At 38.7% G+C, this 23837-nt stretch overlaps 1 protein-coding gene across 1 annotated transcript in view; it reads left to right on the forward strand.

The window, feature by feature from the left end:
- Window positions 1-23837, forward strand: part of CREB5 (cAMP responsive element binding protein 5) — a 574610-nt gene that overhangs the window by 60289 nt on the left and 490484 nt on the right. The window contains exons 2-3 of the mRNA XM_006896122.1: window positions 11379-11450; window positions 19905-19998. Of these exons, the coding sequence (XP_006896184.1) occupies window positions 11397-11450; window positions 19905-19998 (148 nt within the window). The 5' untranslated portion in view covers window positions 11379-11396. The remainder of the gene's footprint in view (window positions 1-11378; window positions 11451-19904; window positions 19999-23837) is intronic.

A 23837-nucleotide genomic window follows, 5' to 3' on the forward strand; every position in this document is an offset into this window, starting at 1 on the left:
ACCTTGTGTACAAGAGAAGGAAATGCTGCCTGATTCTGTACAATCTGCTTACTGTAGAGTGCCATCCAGCCAAGACTGACTTACAGCTGACCCTCCAGCTGGTTTTTAGAGGTAGTAAATATCACGGGAGAAGATTGCCCATGCTTCTTTTATAAAGCAGCTGACAGATTTGAACCATGTACTTTTGGGTTGGTAGCATAATTCCTTACCACTAAGCCACCAGACCTCCCAGCACCATCTCTAGAGGACCCCAACATAAGTTGTTGCTGAAAACATAATAGTACCCATATAGAATAAAGGTAGAAAGAAAAAAAAATTATCCAATAAAATCATTTGAGTATGAAAAGAAAATCAAGACCAAAAAGGTATGAATTTCCACATTAAAAAAATACTCACTTTATAGAAAAAAGTTTCCAAACAAAATGCACCTTGAATGTTTTAAAAATTATTGCAAGACAACCTGAGTCTCATCTGAGCATGTGTTATAATTCTAAAGAGGATGATTCTAGTATAACTGAGCAAAAAAGAAGAAGGAAAAACTGTGTTGCTGATTTCTTCTGGGACTTTCTGGAAGAAGCTGCTATTCCCTGGTGTAAAGAATATGCCTAGTTGCACATTGAATTTCTTTTCTATCATAACTTTTCCCCTCAGCATTTTATGAGGCAGTTATTTTAAATCATAATGAAGGGATTTCTGGTATTCTCTTTCTTTTCTTATCTCTCCCTTGGCTTCTCTTCCTTCATCTTCAGATCGTTGAGATTGGAAAGAGGTGAAAGGGGGAAAATGCACCTTTTACCATGTTTTCTGAGGTTGTGTCTCCTTTAGAAACTGGCTAGGTGTTTTTGTTACACTCACCATGTCTTTGAAAAAAATTGGACAGAAGTTATGCTAATGTTCTCCTCACCACACACATATCAAGTAAACTTGGCTTTGAGATGGGATGTGCCCCTGCAAGAAATGTGTTATACCAGATGGAAGCAAGGGGGGAAAGAGAACCCCAATACATGTATCAAGTGCAGATGTACACATGACTTATTAATTCTTTACACTTTAAATGTGTAACCCTGGCACCTAACAAATACAGGCAGACCTCATTATACTGTCCTTCACTTGATTAAGTTTTGAAGATTTTTTTATTTATAAATTGAAGGCTTGTGGTAATCCTGCATCAAGCAAATCTACAGGTGTGATTTTCCATGAACTAATTCCTGCTTTGTGTTTCTGTGTCATATGTTCACACTACTCCAGACTTTTTTTCATAAAGCTGTTACATACTTCATCAAGTACAGCCTAGTGTAGACATAACTTTATCCATGCACTAGAAAACTAAAGGTGGGTGTGACTCGCTTTATTGCAATATTAGCTTTATTGCAGTGGTCTGGAACAGGACCCGCAGTATCTCTGAGATATGCCTGAGGGGGTTGAACTGTTGAATGCACGTATAGGAAAGTTATAAAACAAGATTGTCTGAAACATAAGTAGAAATTAATCAGAAACTTTGAAATATGCCTCGTATGCAAAGAAACATATGGAGAATTTTTGGGGGGTGTGTGTGCAAAAGGAATCTAACATATGAAAACCCAATCCCACTGGAATGTTTTTCCATACACAGTACAAATGCCACATAAATAAAACCACAAACCTCTGCAGAAGTGCATGAGAGGGTGTATGCCCCCAGCATGCTCTCCCTTCAGGGCCTCCTGGGGGAAGAAGACCTGGGTTAGTTTCCAGAGAAAAGTCTGCCAGAAATCTTTCCTCCTGGCAACAGAGGGTCTAGTTCTAAAGGAACTTTTAACTGCCTCGTCACATAATGCTTCCATAAAGATTTCAGCTAAGAAAACTCAAGGGGGCCATTCTACTGATACACGTGGGCTTGGAATCAGCCGAGAATTGGAATCAGCTCCATAGCAACAGGTTTGGTTTTGCATGAAAGTGTGCGATAAACAGTTCCCAACAGTTTTCTCATTCAGGCTGTAGGATTCTAGATTTTTTTAGGACAGGGGGAGAAGGTTAACATCTCTTAAAGTCAGTGCTCATCTCCTGGTTTGAATGAAATAGTGATGTTTACCGCAAGTGGTGTTAAGTCCAGGACTTCCAAAGAAGAATTCTGGCTGTAAACTGCCTGGTAATACACCTCGTTCATGCCAAGTTCTGGTAAAATTTTCATCCATAAAATAGAGGTACCTCAATCCAATGCTGGGGTTTGTTCCCCAAGTAATTCCCTGATTTGAAAACTTTGCAGTATTCAGACATTTTGAGCTTGAGGGCTGAAATGTCACTTTTTACAGCAGGGTTAAAAAGGTCACACAGCTGCAAATAATAATAGCCCAATGAAATTCAGATTCTAACTGCTGCTCCCTTGAAGAACAACACTGAAACAGGAAACAAGCCTACTAGAGCTTTTTACCAGGAAAGCTAATAAGAACACTGCTGATAAATGGGAGAAAGTCTGAGAGAAAGACGTATATAGAGACACAGAAAGACAAAGATAGGCCCACCAAGAAAAATAAAGACACACGGACAGAAATTAGTATCCACAGGAGGAATGATAGATTCATGAGGAGAAAACAGAAAGACAGAAACAGGAAACATAAAGACACACTCAAAAAAGAATTCATTTTCTTGAGCTGAAATTCAGAGCATAAGGATTTAGAAATCACTTATTTTGTAGTTGAAGTTAGAGAATTGAAGATGAGCAAACTAAAGATAATATTTGAAAGAAAAAATGTCTTTTTCTCTTATTTTACAGTTAGCTTTCATTAGCTGACTTTTCAAACAAATTACCTCTTCCAGGTCTAACGTCCTATTTTACAGATGATCAAGCGTAGTGGTGAAAAGTACATTATCTTTCTCAAAGGAAAAAAAAAACCCAAATGTAACTGCATATTGAATACGCAACATCTTTCCATTAGCCAGGCATGTATTGGGAGAGCCGTCTTGTGTCCTTATATTTAAAGTCAAATCAGGCATCTTAAATCAAATAAATGTTAAGAAGATGCTTTAGATGAGTTTGTGTTGGGTTGTTACTGTGTGTGACTTGTGTCATTCTAATATGTGAAAGGAAAGTCCCCTATCCCTACCAAGAACTAAAAGTAAAAATTGGCTCTGGCCTTTGCTAATTTCCTTAGTAAGCAAACTTTTTACCATAGAAAGTATGAGTGAATGGGAATGTCACACAGAATGACTAGATCAAGGTGCTTGTGTTGCCATTGCCCTTTATGCTTTAGGAAGGACCTCTTCCTCTCCCCTACAATGCTTTCAGCAGTATAGTAAGTTCACCAGTGTACCCAAGTTTGTTTGGTGTCAATCTGCCAAGCAGGCTTTTTCCACATCTACCATAGAACAATAAATACTGACAGCTGTTAACATCACTATTATAATTCAAACAAAATTTTCTGATCTATATCATATTGATATTTATATTAGCAGTGTCAGAGCTGATCGGGACAAATCATTCTTTTTAGTGCTTATTTGGGTATGGTTATTTTAAAATGCATTCCAAACTTTCAGATGAAAACATTTTTGATGTTGTACCATTCCAGGTCCCCTATCAATTACTCACTGTATGGTAGTCTGCTACTGTTGGTGGGAACTGTTGGAATAATGTTGGAATTTTAGGTTGATGAAACATCAATAATGGCTTCTGGAGGTTTGCATGGGGAATTATCACTCTTGGCTGGTTCTAAAAAATCAGATAATATAGGTATTTCCCCTGTGAGTTCAGATGTTGCTTTAAATTTCTCATATACATTTCTAGTCTTTAGTGTAGATTACTCAAGTTTTAAATATTTGATTTTGATGACATTCGTCCTTTGTGAAATGGTAATTCCAAGTGTATCCCTAGATGCCTATCAAAGCATTTGAACAGATTGCATCAGCCATTGTGGAAGAGTTCCATTTTAGCCCATGAGGGATTTGTGGGGTGAAATGCTGAAACAGATTCTTGCTCAGTGCAAGGCCGGAGGAGCCTAGTGGCAGTTGAGGGTTTAAATTGTAAATCAGACCTGTCATCTCCTTGTCAACTTAGAAAAACCGCCTCGGATTTTATGCACTATTAGGGTTTGTTATTAGGGGTTTGTCTTGTTCTCCAAAAATTCAGAGGGAAATTAAACTCATGAAACATTCAGTCTAAATCAGCATTGGAGCTGAACCTTGGAAAAAGGGAAATGAAAAATGGTTCTATTTAGAAACAATTAAATGATGAGACAAGATTTGCTGCAATTACAACTGGATAGAACCAATTTGGGTGAATACTCAGTGTCTCTCAGAGGGTCATCTTGGCATCCTAAGTGACCTGAAATGTTTCCTATAGGAGTCTCCCAGAAGCCAGAAACATAAATGCTTAAGGCGCTCCACTCCTGACCACTAACTGAAAGTTAGTAGTTCGCACCCCCCAACACCAGAGGCACCTAGAAAGACCTGGTGATCTGTTTCTGAATAATCACAGCTTTGAAAACTCTTAACAGCAGAAGTCCTACTCTGTATTTGCCATGAGTTATGATCCATGTGAAGGCAACTAATGATAACATTTGGTTAACAGTCTGGACTTCAGTAGTTTCAACATTGCAATCTTAATATAACTTAATTTAGTAATGAATCTAATACAGGTAAGTGTGAAATTTCATAAAAACTAACTTCACTTTGTCTTCATAAAAAAGCAACTATGCCTTTCTAAATGGAGATGTTGCTTCTCTGGATGGAAATAGGTGGAATGAGTGGACCAGACGATGTCTTCCTGATGCGCAAGGACTAGTGGAAAAGCAGGCTGTCTGGAGTGGGGTACAGTGGGCTGCAGCTTGGAGAACTCTACAGAGCAGCCCTTGTCTGCTACTCTACACATGAGATTGCCTTAAGTTGAAATCCATCTAATGACAACTGACAACAATATGTTGATTCAGGATCCATTATTCATTCCACAAATATTTATTAAATGCCTGTTATATAACCTCTTTGCAGTGGAGCTTGGGGTTTAGTTTTGCCAAACAAAATTTAGCCAGTAAAACAACTGAATGGGGAACGAGAGGAGGAGGGCTGACTTTTTGCAGACACGTGCAATGCAACTTGGCTGGAACTATGTCTGAGTAATTAACCCCCACCAGATGGATGATAAAAGGATATATGTAGGGCTTCGGCAGAAGTCTGTTGGGGAGAATAATTATTACAATATGTACTGGATAAGAACCATAATAATAGACCACAAAAATAGACTGTGGCTCTTGACGAAGCCATCAGCCCAGATCACACTGTTGATAAAAGTACTGAATCCTGTGTGGTAGAGTGGCAGCATTTAGTAAGACTATCGCGAACACCTCCATAGAAAGGAATAAGCAAACACATGCTGTGCTCAGAGAACAATACAAGAACTGCAGAGCACCAAAGGCAGCTGAAGTACAAGTACCCACTGCCATCCAGCGGATTCCAGCTCATAGTGACCCTTCATCAGGTGTCTGAGGCTATAAATCTTTCGGGAGGAGATTACCTATCTTTCTTCTGAATGATGATAGGTGGATTTGAACTTCTGACCTTACAGTTTTCAGACTTCGTTAACTCACCATGCCAACAGAGCTCCTCAGTCAATAACCGCACACTGATCCATGAATCCCACTCAACTCAGTCCTTATTAATAATGTAAAACCTATTTTATTTTCACATCTACTATTTGACCTGAGGGCTTATTCCAGTATTATATGGACAGTACATAATTTGGTCCATGAGATGCAGGTTGTGGCTATTGCTTTGCCTCTAACTTGTGATAATTTTGTGTTTGTCAGAACAAACTGCTGCTTCATCCTTGGGTACCGTAAGAATTATTGGTATGTATGTTTGCGTCCCGTGTTGCAGCATCAGTCCAGCTCACTGGCTCCTCCTCTCACGTTCATTGGTTCTCTGCTTTAGGAAATATGATGTTCTTTCCTAGCGGGTGGTCTTTTCTGATAATGTATCCAAGCGAAGTGAGTGGATGCTACTGGCTTGTGTCTTGTGGTGGCACCGGAAGCAGTGTCACTGGTATTTCAAATAACAGCCTGGTGGACTGGTTCCAGCAGAGTGCGCAAACTAACACAGACCAAGAAAGGCCTGGAGATCTACTTCCAAACATTAGTCAACAAAAATTTTATGAGTCACAGTAGAATGGGATTTATGACATGTCGTAAATAGACAATTTGTGCTTAAAAAAAAAAGAATTATAATAGTAACTCCCTGTTTGATGTACTGATGTTTGAACCCTAATTTAGTTGAGGTCAGACCCTGTATTGCTCAAATTGTATCTCTTGGGGTTTAGTTTTGGTTACTGATGAAGTACAGTGAGTATTGACTTAGATAATTAATATTGTTGCAAAGAAAATATTTATACCATGAAGATGAAGTTAAATAGAATGAATCTGTACTATCTAGTACAAATACTACAACTTTGTACTGTCTCCAAGCATTAGCATCATAATCTAAATCCAGTTACTGCCTGCGGATTATATGAAATGTAATTTTGGAAGCAAGAGTGGCATCCACTTCCTAAACAACATTCAGAAACTCTATGAACTTTGATAAATATCGATAGTTATAGAGGAGCTTCAGACCTTTTGTTCATAGGTTGCTATGAGTCGTGCTCGACTCGAAGGTAATCAATAACAACAACAACAATAATTAATAGTTATGATAAAGCAGATATTAATATAAAATAAAATAGCTAACTTATTGCCATTATTGGTTTAGATTTATGGAGTTAGTCAGCATTTTTATGAACTAAATATGGATGATAAATAAGGAGAAGTTCAGGCCTGTTGTTCTTTATGAACCATATTTGACCAGGGATACCTAATAATAACAACACAGGACTTCTTTAAGGCAAGGATATCACTTTAAAGACTAAGGTGGATGGACCTGCCTAAAGCTATTGTATTTTAAGTTTGCTTCATATGCACATGAAAGGTGTAGTGTTGGAAAAGAATATTAAATACACCATGGACACAAAGAACTCTGGTAGCCTAGTGGGTAAGGAGTTGTGCTGCCTATCTAAAGGCATGCAGTTCATCAGTTGCTCAAATGGAAGGAATCTGGGCAGCCTCCTCTCATGTGATTTATAGCATCTGAAAACTTTCTGGAGGGTCAGATATGAGCCAATTTCCACTTGATAGCACATAACAAAAACAACAGGAATAAAAACAAATTTATCTTGAAAGAAGTGCTTATTAGACTTTGTCTCACATACTTTGGGAGTATTATCAGGAGGGCCAGTCCTTAGGAAAAGAACATGCTTTAAAAAGTTGAGAATCAGCAAAGGAGAGGAAGACCTTCACTAGGAGATTGACACAGCTTCTGCCCTAACAAATTTTCAGGATGGTGTCAGATTGGACAGAGATTCGTTCTGTTGTACATCGGACTGTTAGGAGTTGGAGCTGACTTGACAGCATCTAGCAAGGTTTGAAATGGACCTGTGGTTGTGGTGGAAAATACCCAGGGGCCTGGCCATTCCCTCTGCTCACTTTGGCTAACATCAATGAATCTCTTTTAACCATCAGCAGTCACACTCTCAATCTTGACTGTTTCTGTTGGTTGAGCATTAATAACTATAATAGTATGTGTCGTCAGTTCAGATGTAACCATGGACACATAGTATGGAACCTTCTGATTATCAGCATAGTATATATCAAGTGGTCTCAATACTGGTTTGGAATCATGACATTCTTTTATCACATTAGCAACTGAAGTTCTTAAGTGGTGACCAAGAAAGACTTGTCTTATAGCAAATTTTCTTTTATAAACAAGGAATGATTACTACTAGGGGGAGGATTTTTTGTTTGTTTGTTTTTACTTGAGCCTCTGAGTGCCTAATTCTTCTCATCATCACAATCTCTCCTGTGGTTAAGCCCATTGTGTCATAGTGTCAATCATTTCATTGAAGATCTTCCTCTTTTTTTCATGACCCTGTACTTTCACAAGCATGATGTGCTCCTCAAGAATTGGCTTTTTCTTTTCTTTCTTTCTCTTTTTTTCTGTGTATTGTTGAATCAGATTCAGCTGGCACAGAAGGATATTGCTTCTCCTTCTCCAGTGGAGCCTCTAGAGGATTCGAATCACATGCCTTTGGGATTGCAGTGCACCTTCTTGCCACTAGGCCACCAGAGCTCCCTTAGATGGAGGTTTAATGATGCTTACCCACATTTTCTCCACCCCACATGAATTTTCATATCATACTTTGAAAGTACCTTCTTGGTCTTCTTGCTGATATGACACGGGATTGAAGGAGCTGAAGAGTGAGAGCCCTTATAAAGGAGGAGAAGTTGAGGGCTGAAGCAGTTAAGCGAGCTAGCAGTGGTCACTCAGCTCACGCCCACAGAGGCAGAGAAGTTCCAGGAAAGCACTGGGGAAAAAAATTTACTAGAAAAACAAGGCATATATTTAATAAATGGGTAACCCAATTATACTCCACTGTTTATCCCATCCTGGATCAAAATAATTTTCTCAGCATTAAAGTCACCCTTTGTTTTGAGACTTAGAAGCAAGTTGTCGGGATCCACGGTTGGGGGTGTGGAGCCAGGGGAGAAGGGGTGCCCTGTGGAAGTTATTGTGAAAGCAATGAAGGCCGAGGCATAAGAAGTTACTCTAATTACTTCTCTCAGTAAAGGGCCAGTGGAAATAGTCTCAATACCTTCCTTTCAATCGAATACAGTAATATTCTCAATGCAGGCAAGTTGTAAAATTGTTTTAAGTGACTATATTTATAGGTGTTCAGTGGAACTTACTCTCGATTCACAGCAAAAAGAGCTTCTCTTTGTGACACCGGCTTAGCTGTGTGAGTAATGGTGATGTAAGGAGCGTTTACATTTTTAAAATGGTTTTGCTTTTAAATATCTGACAGGCAGTGTTAGCTAAGGCAAATATTTTCACTTCATGTTTCAGAGAAGGGTTAGTGTACATATATTTGTCTAAAAAATATATGTGATGTATGTTGGGGTTTGGGGGAGAAGATGTACAAAGTAGAAGTTAATTGTGGCTGTATGCAGGGAAGGGTAACTGAATAGAAGCAGTTCTTCATCTTTTCAGGGCACACACAGGTTGTTGGGGAGTCCTGGGATCATCCTCATGTGACATTATTTTTTTCTTTTAAAATTGTTTTATTAGAAAAATCAAGGTTTTCTCTCAATTCTTTAAAGTTATTACACTTCTGTGGTTTTGGTTGCCTCCTTTTTAACAAGAAGCCTGCTGTCATTCACATTTCTTTCTGTTATAATGGGATTTTCTCCTTCTTGCTAGTTTTATCTACTTATCACTGATTGTCAGGAATTTTTGTATTATGTAACTTTGTGTGGTGTTATTTATTATTGTGGGTTGGTTATGGTTAATTAAATTTCCTTAAGCTTTGGGTTTATAGATTTTTTTTCTCATTTTGGTAAATTTTCAGCCTGTATTTCTTTTTTTAAAAAAATAAATTTTTTTATGATGGGTGAGAGGTGAGGGAAATTGAAAGAATTTATTAGAATTTGTATTAGAATTTTGTAAATAAACTAATGGAAAGGAAAAAAGTCAGCTTGGGGGGGAGGAGCGAGAGGAGGTAAAATGTGCAACAATGAGGGAATGAAAATCTAAGTTTTCTGTAAACTTTTGTGGCATTATTTTAAGGAAGCAAGTTGTTTTCTGTGCTCAGGTGAAAAGCTACAGGTTTTAGTGCTTTAATACAGCCCTAGGGAGCTCTGGTGGTATAGTCTGTAAGGACTTAATCCAAAGATGGTGTCTCTTTTAGGGGTTCAAATCCACTAGCTGCTCTGCAAGAGAAAAATGGGTAATCTCGTGTGATTTACAACTTCTGAAAACCCACTGGAAAGTCGATTGTGAGACATTTCTGACTTGACAGCAATGAGTTTTTTAATTTGGTTTTGTTTTATTGACACCCTTGATTCATCAACTGGACCGTGAACTTACATCAACTCTACAAATAGACTAAATGTATGACTTAAAAATTATTTTGAAAATGTAATTCAAGTTTACATAGTACTTCTTAAGGTATTTGGTAAAATAAAATATTACGATACAGACTGGTAACTGTAGAGCCGTACGTACTACTGTACTCCTACTGGCTTTTGGCGGCTTTGGCAAAGAGAATTTTTATTATCCTCAAGGTTAGCCTAATATACTCACCTTAGGCCTTAACTGCAATATAGGAAATGACCACACTGTATTTCACAGAGTTTTTTTCCTCCTGAAAAGCAACTTTATTCCAGATAACTTATCTAGAGGAGCAGCTGTATCCTAACATTTATTCAGCTTATAAAATCAGATTAACAAAATGTCAAATGTAATGTTTCTGGAATTTTGCTGTTTTGTGTTGATTTTCATATAATAGTGATAACTTTTTTTTTAAGTGTCAAGCGTACTGTATTCAAATATATTAGTGGTAACTTTTATTGCGTCTTCATGAAATACTGAAAAGAAAACAGATTTTTAAAATTTTTTTTTCATTTTTCTACTAGTTTATTTACAAAATTCAAGTACAAATTTGAACAAATTCTTTCCATTTCCCTCACCCCCTCACCCATCAAATTGTACAGCCCAATGGTTAATCCCCCCTTTCCCCTGCACATCCTCATCCCTCTGCTTTCAACTTCTCCTACCCCTCCTGGATCCTTATACTCATTCTACAATAACGGTTTAGTGGACCACTAGAATAATTTGGTAAGACAACCCTAGTGCTATTTTGAATATCTCACTGACAGCACAATGACTGGGTTCATTCTTTGCTAGGTCACTCAACTTGATCCCCACGCTGATGGTTAATGGTCCTGCCCCATTCTCTTGCTGTTCTAAGTAGCCAATCTCAAAGGTTTTCCGTGTGACTAAAAGGCGTTACGGAGGATTTAAAAAAAAATAACACCTGAGAATAATTTTGCCTCAAAATTTTTCTGCTTAGATGAGAATCTATCTAAGTACTAGCTCCCACTGGATGGTTTTTCATGTGCAAGGCTTCCGCTGGGACATCTCCAAGAATTTTTCTTTCTCAAAGTTAATATGCACCAGAGGAAGCACAGTAGGAACTCAGACTGCAGGAGGCCTGATGAGCAAGGCAGGACCATGGGTTGAGAGAAAAACACTTATTTCCTTTTTATTGTGATTTGAGTGAACATTTATAAAATAAATGGGTTTACTATCCAATCATCTATACACATTTTGTTTTAGAATATTAATTACAATACTTACAATGTAATTGCACTCATCCCGTTCCCTTTCTGTGATTCTAGCTTCCATTAAGCCTTCCAGCCTAACCTTTTCTACTTAATTTGGAAACTGAGGAGGAAGGGGAAGCAATAACTTTTCTTTTGTTCCTCAGGTAGTGACAGAAGATATTAATGGTTTCTGTCTTCCTTCCTCCCTCTCCTCTGACCCTTCAGATATATGAGGAATCCAAGATGAATTTGGAGCAGGAGAGGCCATTTGTCTGCAGTGCTCCAGGCTGCTCCCAGGTGAGTTTGAGGATCCCTGGCTGGCAGTGCTCCAATCACCCACTTGGAAGCACTTTCTCCTCTTGCAGCCCTGCCTCCTGTGGGCAGCTCTTCTTTAGCAAGATAATCCTTACCACAATCTCTGTAAGCAATCCCATCTTCAGCATTATGGTCATTTTCCCATTTGAATAGTTTGAGCTACTTCTGGTCCAGCCCCTCAGATAGGGCTGCATTGGCCATTTCCATACAGGTATCTCCCTGCCGGAAGCTAGTCCAGCTCATCCTGCCCACCAATGGGGAGGGCTGTTGTTTCAGAAAGGGGAAGGGAGGTGGCTTGCTTTTACAATGACTGTTTGAATGCTGGACATTGGATTGTTGGTAAACTCTTTTACTGTCATAGATTGAATTTTAATGTGTTGTTTTCCTCATTAGAGTAATAGAAGATTTAGTGGTAGTTCAAAACTGAGATGCTCACCTCTCAGGCAGAAGACTCTGCCAGTGTACCTCATGTGCACCCACTACCCAACTGTCAGTGGAGGCTTGCAGATTTGATGATGCTCAACAGGTTCCAATGATTCATTCTTAAAAATTGGCTGGTAGAAACCTAGTGGAGCATAGAGTTCTTTTTCCTAAGTGTTGTAAGTCAGGGGCTGACTCCATTTCAGCTAACAACACTACAACATTTGTACAGCCCACAGATTTCCCATTTATCTGAACTCTTGAGGGAATATTGGCCTTCTGTACTGGATTAAACTTGTCAGCCTTCAATGACACTCATCACATGGAATTGTGAAGATTAGATGACATAATGCCCTTACAGAGTTTTGTATAGATAGGGCTTGTGCTCAATTAATGTGTTACTGTTGCTAATGCTGCTGCCACTACTGTACTCGAACCTGACTCTTCAAATGACATTGAAAATACCCATCACCTAAAATCCAGGTTATTGTTTTATCTATAGAACCCAACAGTGACTTTGTCTATGTTTGACTCTCACATTATCTTCCCATTTCAGTTTTTGTAAAATTGAAGCAAATAACTGCACGAGGCCACTCTCGTGCCAAGATCTTTAGCTTAGAGTTCAGAGCACAGGTATGTTTCTGATGTGGGCAGTTAGGATCTCTTTCTCTAAGTTACCCAGTCATTTAAAGAAGAGTAAAGTCACACTCTCCTGAATGTCTGTGTAGTGGGATCAGCAGGACAGTGTGGAACAATCTAGGAGTCATTGAAAAGGCTTGACCTACAACACTTAGGAACAACCCTCCCCTTAAGAGGGTTTGTGGAGGTCCAAGGAACCTTCTGGAAGGAATATGCCACCAGAATATTAGACATCATAGTTGATGTCCTGTTGTTACCAGCAGCTAATGGAACCAGTAGAATTCTTTGCTCATGTCCCAGCAGGTTCAAGAGGTGCTTTTGTATGAATGTTTATTTGTAGTTTGGAGGTAATTTTGAAATAAGAAATACAGGAAGATTGATAAGTAAGTTGGAAAAATCCTGTTCAACCAAGATTAGCCATTGTGAATGCAGAAAACAGCTTTATATCACTGAGAAATTATGGATTTACACCCAGTTTCTTCAAAGAGAAGCCTCTACAACTAAAGAGAATCCAATAATTTGAGCAGTGTGCTTTCCATTTCAAGTGTAATGTTACATTTTAATAATCCAAGTGACCCAGCAGACTTTTGGGGAGTTTACTTGATGCCAGGCATTGTGGTTGCCCTTGAGAAGGAACAATATACAAGACAGATATATCCAGTCCTCATGGAGCTTCTTATCCACACATCAAACATGCAACCATCTGATTAATTAATAAATTAGTCAAGAACACTTTTCCATAAAGAAAGGAGCACCAGTCATCTTGCCAGAGTATCATAAAAAAGAAACACAATATATATAAATATTTATAAGCAGAACAATTTAAAAAATTAACATAAAATAGAATGTGTATGAAGGATTGTATGAAACACAATGTCAATGAAAGATTGTAAAAAAACACCACATATATGAATGAAACATAATATAAAGGAATTATTATATGAAAACCAGTAAAAATATAAAAAAAACCAAACCTAGAATTCCCAAGTCTGTTACACAGTTGGTTCCAACTCCTATAGTCACTCTAAGAAAGAGTAGAATTCCTCTCATAGGGTTCAAGTTTACAAGACTATAATATTTTGTGGAAGTAGGATGCCACATCTCTCTCTGATGGAGCTTCTGGTGGGTTCAAAGCATATACATTTCAGTTAGCAGCCAATGTTTAACCACTGCTCTACCAGGGCTCTTTAAGAGTATGTTGTCGCTGTTGTTAAGTGCCGTCAAGTTGTAGGCGACTCATAATGACTCTATGAACGAAAGTCTTCGACACTTGCATGTGAGACTTACCGTGTTTGACTCATCAGTGTCACAGAAAGAGTATATCAAAAACCCATTGCCATCAATCAAGCCAACTTCTGTAAGAATATTGTAGAGAGATTTGTTTTATTTGGAGAAATGAAGGAATGAGGAATAAGGAGGTGATATGTACAGGTATCTCCAAGAGTCCAAGTGAGTTAAGGTGCCTAGCAGTGTCAAAGTTATGACTGACAATAGAAACCACTTCAAGAAAGAATTTATGCTCCTATTTAGTACTTATAAGGCAGAGAAAAGGCACTGTAGACAGGCTAGTGGACTGTATGGCAGAGTTTTTTTAGCCTTGACAATATTTGGGGGTAGGCAATTATTTCTCCATGGTGACAGAGGACTATCCTGTGCATTGAGAGGTGTATAGCAGCATTCTTGGCTTTTACCCACTAGTTGCCAACAATACTCCCAAATTGTGACAATCAAAAATGTTTCTGGACATTGCCAAATGTCCCCCAGATGGTAAAATGATAAAATCACATACCAGTTGAAAACTACTGTTCTAGAGGTTGTCTCTCTCTCTCTCTCTCTTTCTCTCTCTCTCTCTTTGCTAGTGTCTCCTCTTCTTTGTTTTTCTGTTTAGGGATCCTTCTAACCAATGCTCTTATTTTTGTATTCCTATAAGACATCTTAACTCCTTTTTGGCACCAAGCAGGATATAAATAAACAAATGCCACCGAGGTGTGGTCACCGGTGTCAGATGCTCTGGAGCGGGGGCAGAGTGAAGGCTGAGCTGGAGCTGTTGGACTTGGCAGTGAGGTGCTCCCTGGCAGCCTATGAGAGGGGAGCAGGGGTGGAGGCCAGATCACAAGGGATTAGCGGATGAGTGGGTGGCAGGAAGTGGAGGTGGAAAGTATAGAGGACTCTTTCAAGAACGTTAGGCCGTGAAAGGAAGCAGAGTGATCTAATGGTAGCTTGAGGAGGAAGCAGTTTAGGAGAGACACTTTTTAAATTGAGGAGTAGCTGTATGTAGTCAAATTCAAGAAGCCAGTCAGAGAGAAAGAGAATGCTAGCATGTAGGACTACAGCGGAATAGAAACTTCCAGAAAACAAGGAAACCAGAGGATCCTGTGGAGAAGTGAGAGTTCTTCTTTCTGAGACATATTGGAATAAGAAGATAAATCCAAGTGGAGGTGGTGAGAATGGTTGAAGACGTATGTTTCAAACGACCTTGAACTTCTCAGTGAAAGACCTGATCATATTCCTGAGAGGCTTTATGGACAAAAAAAACTTGGATAAAAAGTTGGGAATTACATCTTGCATCTTGACTTCATGGTATAATTCCAGGCTACCCCCAGCACACATTTAGTGATGGAGAAGCATAATTTCTTTCCATATTTATTGTGAAGTGTTTCAAGGAAATGTGGTAGCTGCTCAGTACCAAAGGTCTGCTGGGGTATTAGGAGTTAACGATTGGGTTGACCACCATGATCATGACATTGAGTTTAACATCAGTTGTAGCCTGAGAACCTGCGTGAGGAGAAAGGTGAAAAGGGAACTAAATGTGAAGTGCTTGAATCAAGTTGAGGCTTTGAAAGGATTGTCTTCCTTTTTCTGTCATTCAAAAGAGACTTGATTATACTATTAACAGTCTGTGATATTTGGGAAACTTTTAAATTTTTTAAAAATTTTATTATTGTTTTGTGTGTGTACCGTCAAATGGGATCTGACTGGTACTGAAGGAGATTGCCACTCCTCCAGCAGACCATCTGGTGGATTTGAACCGTGTACCTCTGGGACCGCTAGACCACCAGAGCTCCCTGGGAAACTTTTTTTTATAAGACAGTTTCTTAGACATCTTTGTCTCAGAAATAAAGAGAACCAAGCTTCTCTTGCTCTTTTTAATATCAGAGCCCAGTCCTAATGTCATTGTTTCTTTTTTCCATTAACAATATTTTGGCCAGTAGCCTCAGTAAGCTCTGTATTTCCTGTAAATGCTACATTTTTGTTATTTACAGTTTGCTATTTTTTATACCTAATTATTTATTTTTTATAAAAATCATTGTTGTCCTGTATTGTCCCTTTTAGATGATATAGGTTAATATTGAAAACTATTAATATTTTTATTATTTAATAAGTCCTCTGGCCACCTTTAGAACGTATTTTTGTGAAGCTCAAAACAGTTTACTGATACGGAATGAAGGAGGCTACCATACTATTTGTTGTTATATATAATTTTAATAAGGATTTGACAAAAAGACGAAAATTTGATCTATGCCTTTTATAGTTCAGAGTTGTACCACTTATTTGATGCATTCATTGTACGACAGTAGAGAACATCAAGAAAGTAGGTGAAGCAGCAGCAAAAGACCACTTACCATCATAAAGTAGACATCTATGTATTTAGAAACCTAGCATAATTGTTGTTTTTTATTAAGTGTCATCAAATCGAATATGACTCATAGTGACCCTGTGAACAAAAGATCTGATCCTACTCCTGTTCTGTACCATCCTCACCCTTCCTGACACACAAGAGCTCATTGCATCAGTTAACCATGTCAGTCCACCTGGTTAAGGTTCTTCCTCTCCATTGCTGACCCTTCAACCTTCCCAACATTGTGTCTCTTTCCAAGGGATAGTACCTCCTAGCAATATGTCCAAAGTATGTTAGGCAAAGCCTCATCAATCTTGCCTCCAAAGAACACTCCGGCTGCATCCTCTTCAAGACATAGCTGTTTATTCTCTTGACCAACCATAAGAGGTTCAGTGTTCTTCTCCAACACCACAGCTCAAAGGCATAAATTCTTTTTCTGTCATCCTTATTCATTGTCCAGGTCTCAGATGCATAACAAGTATTTGGAAAGACCACGGCCTGAAATCAGACGCACCTTATGATTTGGAAAGATCCCTAATTGCAGATTTTCCCAGTGCAATATGTCTCCTTATTTCCTGACTGCTCGTATCAAGGGTGTTAACTGGAGATCCAAGCAAGATGAGGCTGTTGACAGTTTCAATCTCCTCTCCATCCATCATGACACTGCTTGTCGGTCCAGAAAATAAAAATAAGTCCGCAGGAACAAAGCTACGATCTTAAATCAATTCCATGTGAATTTCATGATCATCTTAAGAATAGGTTTGAGGCATTGAACACCAATGATAGAAGACCAGATGAGTTGTGGGATGATATCAAGGATATTATCCATGAAGAAAGCAAAAGATCATTACAAAAACAGAGGAGAAAGAAAAAAATAGAAATAGATGTCAGAAGAGATTGCACTGGAATAATTATTTTTGTGATTTTTTTTGAGGTGTAAGGGAGTAAATTTTATACTTTCTAAGTTATATGATTTAAATGACAAGTAAACATGTACTGTTTAAGTTGAACTTTTACAATAACCCATGGACTCAGTCCAACAAATAAATGCCTTTATTCTCATGAACACGAAATTATGCTCTTTTCAGAAAACAATTTTTACCATGTTACATAATGGTTATTGAAGCTTATAATAACTCTCCTGGGAAACCAGGACATCCCAGAAGGTCTTTTGAACTATGAAAGAAATATTTATAAATGTTTTGTATAATTTGTCACCTTTCGTTTGACTTTGGTATAGTAGATAGTCCAGTAAATTAGCTTATCAAAAGCATGCCAATCTGAGTCAGAAGAGGAAAGGATGTTCTGCAGTAACAAATTAACTCAAAGCTTCATTGGTTTAAATAGCAACCGTTTATTTCTATCCGCCAATAATACATTTCTGTGATAGATTGACAAGAGGAGGCTGCTTTTGATAATCCTTCAGCAACCTAGGATAATGAAGTAGTCACTATTTCCAGTAATGCAAGTCACCCTGGGGAAGTGGGTAGGCTAGAGAGTCTGTGATCAGGAATTAAATGTTCTTACCTTAATGATATGTCCTTTGTTTTTCATAATTCAGTGGGCAGAACTAGTCCACATGAGGGTCAGAAAATACAATCCTATCATGTAACCAAAAGTCAGACAACTGAAATATTTGTAGTATTTGTGACAATTATAAGTTTATGGAAATTAAAAATAATGACTTAGTCCACTGTACAGAGTATAGAATACTAAAAATAATCCTGTATATTAAAAAAACCCCAGAAAATGGCTCTTCAAGCTCTTCTTAAATGTAAACGTACTATGTGAAGATAATAGAACACATCTGTAGAGATATATATGCTAAATAATTAAACATAGCATATAATTCGACCCCAAATCTGACATGGATAAATTTTTTTACCATTTCATCCATTTCTCCTACTTTTGTTTAATCTATAGATAATGTCTAGCATACTTCTCATGCTTTGCATTTAATTTTGCTTTGTTATGTTAAATAGCAAAAACTAGAGAAAAATTCCAAATGTATTTTTTTTAAGGTTCTACTGTTATTCAGGTCCAGACTCACTGTCCTGTTTCGAACCTGGATTTCTCATATAAAAAAGAGAGAATTTTGTTTTGTCATTGTTAAGTCTTCCTGGTGACCATAAATAAGATTTATTTAAGCAAGTTGAGAAGAATGGGAATCCCAGGACACTTAATTGTATTCATGTGAAATCTTTACCTGGACCAATATCCTGTTGTCCAAACAGAGCAAGGGAACACTGCACAGTTTAAAAAAAAATAAAGAAAAGTGTGCGTCTTAAAGAGGGTAATAATATCCTTTCTCCACACGTCTGCAGTCTGAATGTTAAGTAGATCATTCGAGGAGCTCCTCTTTATGAAGAAGAATGTAGTATCAAGAGCTGAGTAAGATTCATCAGCAACTTGCATTATTTAGATAACAAATCCTTACTGGCTGAAAGTGAGGAGCACTGGAATTGCTGGTTTCAGAAGATCAAGGACTACTATGTTCTTTGTGGATTACAGGTCAACATCAAGTAAACAGAAATTCTCACCACTAAGCCAGTAGCAACATCATGATAGATGGAGAAAAGATTGATGTTGCCAATTATTTCGTCTGACTTGGATCCACAGTCAGCATTCTTGGTACCAGCAGTAAAGAAGTTCGAAGGTGTGTGGCTTTGGGAAAATCTGCTGTAGCAAAGGGCTCAAGTCTATCAGAGATGATGAAGACGGCACAGGATGGGGCAAGGCTGGCTCAAATCCATTGTTCATAAGTTTCCTATGAGTTATAGCTGACTTGACAGGACCTAACAACAACACAACATTGTTAAGTACTAGGCCAGAACATATTCTGGATGTGTATGTTATTTTAAAAGGAGCCCTGAAGGTGTTGTGCATTACATGAAGCTGCTAGTGGAAAGGTTGGAGTATGGAGTTCACCAAGTGCTCTGTGTGAGAATGCTGAGCTTTCTTCTCCCATAAAGATTTACAGGCTTTAGGTTTCATACATTCTTATACACTCAATTTTACATTATTTTTTATACTAGTTTATTTACAAAATTTGATTACATTGTTTATTCACACCAGATTCTTTGTAACACAATGTAAATGAAAGATTATCTAAAACATAATGTATATAAATGAAGCATACTGTAAAGGTTATTATTATATGAAAATCAAGAACGAATATTTAAAAAAGATTTACAGTCTTGACAAGCTGCTGGAGGCTCACTGGGAGATGGAATAGACCTGATGACAGTGGGTTATGCTATTTTAATACTTTTAGCTACTGTTCTTGGTGGTGGTGTGGAAGAAGGAACTGGCCACTTGTGTCTGTAAGATAGTCATTGAAAACCCAGGGGAGTGCCATTCTATTCTGATACACCTGGGATCGCCACAAGTTAAACTCATTTTAATCCAGTTTGAGGGTTTAGTCCCTCCAATAATGAAACAGCCTTTCAAAGCTGTTCCCAGGGAAAGCGTAATGATGAAAGACAAAGATCTCCGATTATTTCTTAGTATTCAGCTAGATATTTCTGCAACATGAGATAGCACTTTAGTAAACTCAAAGGAAGAGCCTATTGTATTTTGCTGACATAAAATAGCTTTTAACTAACTCATGCTTCCACACATCTTCAGAACCGATTTTCTGTTTTGCTGGTCAGGTTTTCAGTACTGCATATTTTTTCCCTATGGTGGCAAATATGTATTACAAAACTGAATGCCTCTTTTCTCCTTTGCCTTCCCCCCCCCCTCTCTTTGTTGAACAGCGCTTCCCAACAGAGGACCACCTGATGATTCATAGGCACAAGCATGAAATGACTTTGAAGTTTCCCTCAATAAAAACAGATAATATGTTATCAGGTAAGGAGCCATCAGGTAAAGAGGCTTTGGGGAATCAGACCAGTCACTGTGAGAGATTTGTTTTTCTGGCAAATCCTGCCCCTTGAAAATACACGTTCTGAGGATATAACAGAAAGTTAAAATAATATATCACAGAAATGTAATCAGCTAATGTAAGATTCACCTAAATAGTTGAAGAACTAAGACTTCTCATTTTCTAGAATGTGAACATTTATTATCATGAAATTTGGCTATCTTTATGTGTTTTTTTAAAAAGTCACATACCTATAACCACTCAAATAACAGCTACTCGTTGAGCATCTGTAGTGTACATTGCACTGTCCTGAGGGCCATGGGAGATGTATAAATTGAGGATTCTTACACATAGTGTACATTTGAAAGCTTAATTAAAGAACATAATTAAGTTCCATATATGTTACTATTGTTGTTGTTATGTGTGGTTGAGTCGCCTACACTCATAGCGACCCTACGTACAATAGCTCTAAATCCTACTCTATCCTGTGCCAATCTCATTGTCTCCGACACATACGCCCCACCTCCCCCATTACTCCAGTCACTGAATCAGTTCATCTCATTGAGGATATTCCTTTCCTGCGCTGTCCCTCCACCCTTCCAAGCATGATCTCCCTCTCAAGGACTGATCCTGCCTTGCAAGATGTTCAAAATATGTCAGATGAAGCTTCAGAATCCTTGCCTCCAAGAAGCAACCTGGTTTCACTCTGTCCTGGATGAACCTATTTGTTCTCTTAGCAGTCTATGCTATATTCAATACTCTTTTCCAGCACCACGGCTCAAAGGCATCAATTCTCCTTCTATCGTCCCTAGTCATTGTCCAGCTCTCTGATGCATATTAAGTGATTGCAAAGACCAAGGCCTGTATCAGGCCCACATTAGTTTCCAGACTGACTTCATTGCTCTTCAGTACTTTGGAGAGGTCTCTGACAGCTGACTTTACCAATGCAATTCGTCTTTTAATATGTTATTATGTATTATACTATTGTTGTTATATGCCATTCAGTCTCCTGCAACTCATAGAGACCCTATGTACAACAGATCTGAACCTTACTCTATCCTGGGCCAATCTCACTGTCTCTGACACACCTACCCCAGTTACTAAGTGAAACCATCTCATCCAGGGTCTTCCTCTCCTGTGCACAGTCCCTCTACCCTTTCACATATGATGCCCTTCTCCAAGCACTGGTTTCTACTGGCAATACCGAAAGTATGTAAGACAGAGCCTTAAAATCCTTACTCTAAGAAACAGCTTGGTTTCACCCAGGACAGACCTGTTCGTTCTCTTGGCAGTCCATAGTATGTTTAGTACTCTTTTCTAGCACCACAACTCAAAGACATCAATTCTTCTTCTTTCCTCTTTTGTCATTGTCCAGCTCCCTGATGCATAACAGAAAATTGCAAAGACCATAGACTAGATCAGGCACACTTTAGTCTCTAAACTGATGGAATTGCTCTTTAACACTCTGGAGAAATCCCTGACAGCAGATTTTCCTAATGTAATTCATCTTTGATTTTACACACACACACACACACACACACACACACACACACACACACACAAAAAAAATTTCAGCCATTTCTTTTTTTCCTTCTGGACCATTTCAACCCATATTACAGATTAGTTGTTGTTGTTGTTACATGCTGTCTCTGATACGCCTACCCCCATTACCCCAGTCACTGAATCAATCTATCTCAAAGGTCTTCCTCTCCTGCACTGTCCCTCCACCCTCCTAAGCATGAGGTTCCTCTCCAAGGACTGATCCCACCTTGCAACATATCCAATGTATGTCAGAAGAAGCTTCAGAATCCTTGCCTCCAAGGAGCAGCCTGGTTTCACCCTCTTCAGGAAGAACCTGTTTGTTCTCTTAGCAGTCTATGATATATTCAATACTCTTCTCCAACACCATAGCTCAAAGATATCAATTCCCCTTCTATAATCCCTAGTCATTGTCCAGCTCTCTGATGCATAGCAAGTGATTGAAAAGACCTGTATCAGATGCACCTTTTTCCCAGAGTGACATCGTTACTCTTCAGTACACCTGGTGTGGCTCTGGCAGCAGCTATTCCAGTGCAATACATCTTTTAATTTCCTGGCTGCTGGTGCCAAGAGTGTTGATTGTGGAGCCAAGCAAACTAAAGCTGTTGATAATCTCAATCTCTTCACCATCTATCATGGTGCTGCCAGTCAGCCCAGTTGTGAGACTCTTTGTGTTCTTGATGTTGAGCTTCAATCCATATTGATGGTTATAGTCCTTGACCTTCTGCAGCAAATGCCTCAGGTCCGCCTCAATTTCAGTAAGCAGGGTTGTGTCGTCTGCATAATGCGTGTTTTTCCTCCAATCCTGATGCCACATTCTTCCTCATAGAGCCCAGCCTCCAGGATGATCTGTCCCACATATAGATGGAAAAGGTGTGGAGATAGAATGCATCCCTGATATATACCTTTGCTGATTTGAACCATGCAGTGTTTCCTTGCTCTCTTCTGATGACTGCTTGTTGGTACAAGTATAGGTTTTGCATAGGACAATCAAGTGTTCTAGATTCTCATTTTCAGCATTAGCCACAGTTTTTTGTGATCCACACAGTCAAATACCTGTGTGTGTGTGTGTGTGTGTGTACACTGTTATTGTGGGATGTTTAGTTGGAGTCTACCCATAGCTTATCCTCCAGAGAGGCTGTAACTTCATGGGAGGTAATTACTCATCTATCTCATGCAGAACAGCTTGTGTATTTGAGCTGCATGTCTTTGAAAATTGCAGCATAGTCTCTTACCATTACACAACCAGAGCTCGATATGCTTTAAAAATTCTATAGAACGTGCCCTCTTTCTGGACTGTGGTGGTTGGTAGGAGTTTTTTAAAGAAATAGCCTGTATGTCTATATTTTAAGGGGAAAATGGAATGAAATAATGCATGGAAATGTAGTGAGCACTTAGCAAATTGAGCAGAAATAAGTAACAATAATTAATTTGTTGTCCTTCCTTCTCATTTTGAGAGACAGCAATTTAGAATGCAGGCAGGGCTAGGACTGAGGAAACCTCAGCTCCTGCTGGAACCCTGCTTTCACTGGCTGTGATGAACTTGGACAAGTGTGGCATCTTTCTGGGCCCCATACAGTGGATATGAGGTCGTCTGTCCTAAGAAGCTGTGATAATATGCTATGTTACCTGCTCTGCTATTGATAATATCTTCAGTTTGAAAAGAGAAATGTGGAAAGATGCTGCTTTGAAGGAACAAGATGGATGGGAAGTTTCCTCCTATAAAGATTTACAGCCTCAGAACCTCAATGGGCAGTCACCATATGCTGGAACTGACTCAAAGGCAGTGGGTTTAGATCTGTTTTTGGGGTAATGAAGCATTTTCTTTTATCCTTGTTAGCCTAGAAAGATTTCATCTGAGCTACTGTCTCCCTGGCATTTTCAAAGGGGTAATGTGCCCATTAACATGTTTTAAATGATATCAGAAGAGGAATGGGCTGTTCTGGCAGGTCTGACTCATAATTTAACATTTCTATGACACTTTAATTTTACAAGTATTTTTATTATCACTATTATTAGTAAATCCTCCAAGAGGTTTGTCAGACAGGTTATTATTGCAGCCCATATTTTATTGATAAAGGGAGAGGGCCATGGAGAGAAGACACCTTTTCCCCTGGCTCACTGAACAGGGCAAGGATGAAAGCCCTTCATCCTGTGAGCTAAACCCACTGACTTGCACTCGGCTACCGAGGTGTCAGGCTTTGCCAGCTCATATATACAGTCACAGAGTCCTGGTGACAGATCCATCCACACGTCTTCACAGATCCACCAGCGGCTTGTTAATAGG

This window comes from Elephantulus edwardii, unplaced genomic scaffold (genome assembly GCF_000299155.1).
Source record: "Elephantulus edwardii isolate Elephantulus edwardi_28Jun2011 unplaced genomic scaffold, EleEdw1.0 scaffold00182, whole genome shotgun sequence".
NCBI classification, from domain to species: domain Eukaryota; kingdom Metazoa; phylum Chordata; class Mammalia; order Macroscelidea; family Macroscelididae; genus Elephantulus; species Elephantulus edwardii.